The sequence below is a fragment of the Dermacentor silvarum genome, chromosome 9, assembly GCF_013339745.2.
Source record: "Dermacentor silvarum isolate Dsil-2018 chromosome 9, BIME_Dsil_1.4, whole genome shotgun sequence".
Lineage (NCBI taxonomy): Eukaryota > Metazoa > Arthropoda > Arachnida > Ixodida > Ixodidae > Dermacentor > Dermacentor silvarum.
In genome coordinates this window covers 106,199,927-106,206,365 of record NC_051162.1, presented here as the reverse complement: position 1 = coordinate 106,206,365, position 6,439 = coordinate 106,199,927, and the positions used below count along the sequence as shown (strand labels likewise).

Below are 6,439 nucleotides of genomic sequence, written 5' to 3'. Positions count from 1 at the left end.
TCCAGGCGGTCTAAATTAATCGGGAGTCCCCCACTATGGTGTGCCTCATAATCAGGTCGTGGTTTTGACGCGTAAAACCCTAGAAAGGAAAATGTTAAAGAGTGTCTGGCGCTGACAACTTTGAGCACCGGGTGCTGTTACTAGCACCTAACACTATAGCATTTTTTACATGTCGTTTTTTCGTATTCTTATGGCGACTAGTAAAATAGCCCTCACCCCCCCCCCCCAAAAAAAAAAAAAAACTTACTTCTTATTCCTGAAATATTTTTCACCTCATCTGCGTTGTGTAAATTTGCGCTAAAGTGCAACAAATGTTTTCAAAATGCCTGGTTAGCATTTAACCGCGATTAATTTTTATGGTAAAGCACTGCCCGGTTATAAGAGCGTAATTTAGCGGCTAAAATTTCTCCTGCAGTGGCAATAACTAAACCTCGTGGGTTGTTGCAGCACACAGTTCGCTCCAACTTTCCTCCAGACTGAAATAAATGCAAAGTTTCTTAGAACACAGTTGTGACATTCACGAAAATTGTATTTCAATTTGTGCTGAAAAAAAAAGAAACACTTTGACAGATTAATGTAAGCGCGCAGGCGGATTGTTCGTTATTCCCAATAATTGGCGCACAAGAAAAGACAGCTCAACAAAACGTTCATCGAAGCAGGTTTTTCCAACCGTAGGCAAAGGTCGAAGAGCTGTTGCGATGTCCCTGCACACTAATTGTCACTGCCCTTATTCACAGTTGCACACCAATGCTACAGACAGGCAAAGCTCGCGTACTCTGTCTTCTAGATGTCATCTCTTCATTACGCAGCGGGCTGTTTTGAAGCATATGCGCGTTTCTTCTTCATACTATGACATTTAACCAGCTAGCGAATCGTCGTTATTGGCTTTGATATCGAGGCGCTGCACTAGTGGGTCTAGCCGCACGCTTGCAGGGTTGCCTATGTTAATGCGGTGTGCTAGCAGCCATCGTGTCTCCTAACAGAGCAACCGCAGTTTCCATCAGTTGCATGCATAAAGCGTCGCCACACAGAGCTATTACCTACGTGTCTGTATTAACTATATTTTAAGTGCCACGTGCTTTCCTTGCGTATGCAACGAACTTGGGGCATTCTATTCCAAAGAAAGCCTGTTTTGGAGTCTTGACGCGAAAATTCGAGAGAAAATTATTAATTTCTAAAGTCACTCAGCCCAGGTTACACATGCATGTCACCGCAAAAACAGGCTCGCTGGAAATTTCCGTTTAAAAGCAGTTACACCTCTTGTGAATGCCGTCCGGACAGCTAACCAAGGATGCAAAACCCCGTAGTCATGGCTTCGTTGATTCGTGGCGGATAAGTGAAGTTCGCTGTTCATTAGTCGCTGGACGATGACGACGATGGTTGCATTTTAGGATACTGAATAGCCGAATGGAGACTATTTCGAATCGAGCCTTGCAACAAACAGCTGCCTCGCAAACTACGCCATCAGCAAAATGGCAAACGCAGCCAGCTGTCAGATGATTATGCATTTTGAATATCACCTATTGCAATGCAACCGTTACCAGCGCCCACCATAGACCGCACAAAAGAAGGGATACACACAGTACAAGTGCTAAGAATGTTTTTCTGGGCTTATAGTTCATGCTTGCAATTATACGGGCGGGTATAAGCTCTTCGGTCTGTCGTTCGAAGTAGCGACAAATGCGGACGGATATATCAGCTTGGAAGGATACAGTGGCGAGACGTCGAACTTAGCCAAAGCCCATTCAGCAATATTTTCAGGTAAATGTTCAAGTTATTTACATCACTAAATGAGTGACTAAAACTTTGCTAAGACTCGAAAAAACAAAGTTCTGATTAAGATGAGTAAAAACTGACTAAATTTAGCAGCTGTCTAGCTAAATAACCAACTCTCGGGCTCACTTAACCTGAGACCAGAATGACTGTTTTTCTTTGCGAAGTTTTTGGTATAGCCATTGCCCCTTTCACAGGTCAAACTGTCCACTATTCACCGCTGCTATAAACAGCTATTTCCTCTAACTACAAATACTTAGGCCTGCAAACGATATCTTTTCAAAATTCTTCCCTTCTAACGATTATTACTTGCAATTCGCCGACAGCGTCGCCAGCGTCACTCAGCAACTAACGCTCTTGGCTACTGACCATAAGCTTGCGGTTTCGACTGGTAGTAGCCACAATCTATGCACCATCATGTCAGAATAAAATTCAGGAATGTGGCTAAGGTTCATTCCCACACATTAATGCCAAGAAGTTGAAAGATAACCACAGATTCTCCTTCTGCACCTGATAGTATCTCGTATGTCTAATAAACAGTTCGTGAAGATTGAGGCAGTTCGTTCAATAAATCAACAAATCTGCAACCTGCCACTGCCGTTAGGAGTGGATTACTTGCAGTGCGCTTAATATATACTGTGCTATAAATGACCGCCAATGAATGGACCCTGCGGTCGTCAACTTACAGTGCGCGTGGCTCGAAATGAATGCATCTGCAATGAAATCTAGATGACGAAAGTATCAGAGTGTTCACGATGATGTGCTTGGAGACTGAGGGCTTAGCACCTCGGCGCTGGTGGATTGTACAGACCACTGCGACTGATGTATTGTTTTACCATAATATCTACCATTTAGTCATGTAAATCATTTGTAGATATAACACGCTTTTCTGACCCTTTTTTTTACTTTTGCCATCTTCGGTGATGGTATGAAGGCGCTCCAGCGCATTCCTGTTCCCACGGACGCTCACTAAAGCCCATCCGAGCTACAAAAATTAGCTGGGGAAAGTCTAGTAAAGTGGTGGCAAACCACACACTTACTTTCCTGACGCTCAGTATTTGTTCGCGATGTTTCGCGTAGTATCGCGATGGATTCAACCGGCCACGTTCACAAGCCTCCAGATTTTCATTTCTTCGCCTACGCGAACTCTCGGCTTCCTTCAATCTAAACTCGGGATGTTCTCTTCTGCGAAACTTGGTTTCAGCTTCCCTAGCTCTCGCTTCAGTCTCTCGGTACAACTAGTGTCCCGTTGTCTGGTGAAACCTGCTCAGACGCCGCCAGAGGCATCGACTGCAGTCACGGACACCAGGCGCGTTCGGCGCAAACGAGGTAATGGGTGGTTGGGTAAACTTTATTGATTCACGAGAGAATCATGTGAGGGAGGGGGGGGGGAGAGAAAAGGAAGCAGGACGAAGATGGGCCCTCGGGCCGCTCTAGATAGCCGGGCACATTAGGAAACGCGATCAGCGTCGGCAGCAGCTCTACGCGTCCCACTACCACATGCCCTCACTCCACTGGAGGATGTCCTCCACTGGAGGACATGGGGCTGCCGTGTAATTTGTGAATGTACCGCCTGGCTACCCCTGACATTCTAGGGCTATGTAATCGCCTCGACCTTCTCTCTGTTTTCATTCTTCTTTACATCCCCCGCCCCTTCCCCAAGGCGCTGAGTCGAGCTCCCTAAAGGGCTGTACAAAATAGCGCCTCTTCCTCTTCACAACCACAATCGCTCTGCTATATTTATACTCTCCTTTCCCTCTCTCTCTCAGCTTTCTCTCCCCCAGCTCGGCGAAGCTACCGCACAGATGGTATGGGGTATACAGCTTTGTGTTTACGCCACGAAACTTTTCGGACCAGCGAGAGGTATACAGCTTCGCTATAACACGCAATGTTTGCACTTTACCGCATGGATGGCGAGAAAATTATCGAGGCTGCTGAAGCCATGATTATCGTCAAGGGCATAGTGGATGACGCTTGACCTCTTCATTGTTTAAAAACTCGTGCAATTTGTCGCATGTTATGACACCGGCAAAATGGTGGAAGGGCAGGCCTTTGGCTGCCGCTGCCTTAACTGCCACCACTCTGACAGTCGCTCAACTACTTCGGTTCCAATATGCTTTTCAGCAAAGCGTAAAAGCCAGCACCGATTGATCTGTTTGGCTTCAAAGACAAAGGACCTCTGCTTACATATATAGTTTCCACAAAACAAGGACTGCTCGTCCCCCTTAAATCTGTAGGCCGCTCATGCACAGACGCACTCGATTGACTTGAGCCCGAAAGCCAGAAAATGTTCGATTCCAGAACACTAGCGCAGAAGTGCATCACAGGAAAGTTTCGGCGGCACAAGATAACTTCACCGACTCTACTATGCCCTGCTTTAGCGAGTTGTGTAGCATGCCTTCACTGCCGTACCCATCAGCTAGATGAAAACTGTCGGAGCGTTTATTCCCCACTCTCCGAACTTTTGTCAGAACGCTGCAAATACCAATCATTCAACCTCGAGAGTAGGATGATGAAGAACAAATCCCTCACTGGCATGATGAATCGGGGTGTTTCGTACCGTCCCCTGTGGTTTAATTCCTCATTAACATTGCAAGAAACACTCAAGCATGCCGACCAACATGAAGACACCGAAAACGCGCGCAGAAGATCGCCATTGTGCAGACCGGTCACCGTTTCAGCCTACCAAACCTGAACAGCGAGTTTCAACCTGCCGAACGCGGAAGTAGCATGATTGCACAGTCAAAAGTTTTCTGAATACGGAAACTACCGAACATGATTATCGTGCTTTGCGGCGTGGCGAGCGCAACTGGGAAGCATGTAGATTGTGCAAAAAGATTGTTCCGTGTGAAGTTTTTCATTACACTAATGACGGCTATGGTTGCCAAGTTGTCATCATCATCATAGGTGCTGGGCGTGAAGCCTTTACCCACCGCATTTTTGTGTGCAAGGTTTCTTTGCTTACTCCCAGTTACGGATTACCCAGTGAAAATATGTGGCAATTCTCGGGCTCCCTCAGCATGGCTGTTCGCCACGGTGATTAAGGCAGTGTTCCGGTGCTGACGTCCATGTTGACACTGTCTGTGTGATTGTGACTGGTGTTGTGGCGTTAAGCAATGCTTGTTGCATTATTTTGGTATTTGTTGCTTTCGTTTCCTTTCACTTTCTTTTTATCTTTCCTGAGTACCGTTAACAATTTTGCATAGCCGGCCCTGAAAAGCCCAACCTTACCACCTTTATTGATGAACTACTAAATACAGCGCGATTCAAACGCGGGGTTTCTAGCGAACGGAGCATATTGAACATGCCATCCTCCAGCGTGTGCTCCGTGGCAGCGAGTTTGAAGCTTTCCCGCAGAACGCTGCAGAAGCACCGCCTCTGAGTATCTGTGGCACTTCCAGCAGCCTCCAGATCCTCTGGCACTTCGACTACCTGCTCCCATGGATTCTTAATGTATGGTATGCGAAGACTTGGAGCGTATGCCGCTGTATTGAATTGAATTTATCCTTCTCGAAAAAAAAGAATGTACATGGAAGGAATAGCACCACATGCAACCCAGGTCCACAGCTTGGCGGTGTGGCTGCCCTTTTACACGATAGTAACAACGCACAAGCATCTAATGCACACATAACTTTATCTATGGACTGCTATATACAGAAAAAAAGTATTCATTCCGAATACCAGCACACTACAATCTACAAAAATCACAGGTAACATTAACATACAGATACAACATAATTCCCAAACAGAAATCTCACTGTGCTTTTTTGGACAACTGTGAGACTTATACTACGTTTCATATTTCACAGACAGTGCTCCGGAAGCTACGCAAGCAATGCCCTTATCTGACGCGTACTAGCTGCGTTTCGCAGTGCGGTTCTTTTTGTGTGATGTTTTCTACAGAACAGCTAATCCATACATTAGAATTGCCATTTGTGGGCGTAAGGGTACGTCTAATCACGCATTATTGGCGCACTTTCGTGCTTTAGTCTGGAACGTTCTATGTTCTGGTCGCGAGCGCAAGTGGTGTGCTGCGGTCGCTCGGGGCAGAAACGTGTCACTCCGCCTGTGCGGCGATTAATAGGTTCAGTTCTACGACACCCTGTATACAATTCTACATATTCTGCTATATAAAAGTATAAGACATTTTAATTTTGCATCGAATTACATGACGCACGCCTGTGCCTTTCTTTCATTGCTGACGCACTATTTTGGTCTTTGGTCAGTGAATGGACCACTTATCTTGTATTCCGGGAGTCAGCGGTTTTTTTTTTTTTTTTTGGTCAGTGAATGAGGTCTGTGTAGCATTCGCAGCGTTGCCTGCTACGTGGTAAACAAAGTATGCACTCTTGATATTTATTTGCAAAACTACTGAGAAGCATGGGGTAGGTTGTGTGTGATTGACTATTTAGCATAGGCATTGGCAAGAGTAGGTCTATGCAAAGTTTCGGGGGCACTGCTTAGTGCAACACGGTCAGACACCTATGTATTCCCACGACTCGTAGTCCTACGAAGACGTCGCGTATTGATCTAGGAACTCGAGCAGTCCTTATACAACATTCTGGGGTTGTTCAGTGCCATCGCGAAGTGCAGGTGTGTGTAGTAGGGGTCGTCGATGAAGTGGTTTTTCTTGACCCGCGGTCCGAGGGTCCTTAATGAGCTCCCG

General features: G+C 46.0%; 1 protein-coding gene across 1 annotated transcript in view; it reads left to right on the top strand.

The window, feature by feature from the left end:
* Positions 1 to 4,793: 4,793 nt before the first annotated feature.
* Positions 4,794 to 6,439, top strand: part of LOC125939880 (uncharacterized) — a 6,226-nt gene continuing 4,580 nt past the window's right edge. Inside the window, exon 1 of the mRNA XM_049655387.1 lies at positions 4,794 to 4,809. Coding sequence (XP_049511344.1) covers positions 4,794 to 4,809 — 16 coding nt within the window. The remainder of the gene's footprint in view (positions 4,810 to 6,439) is intronic.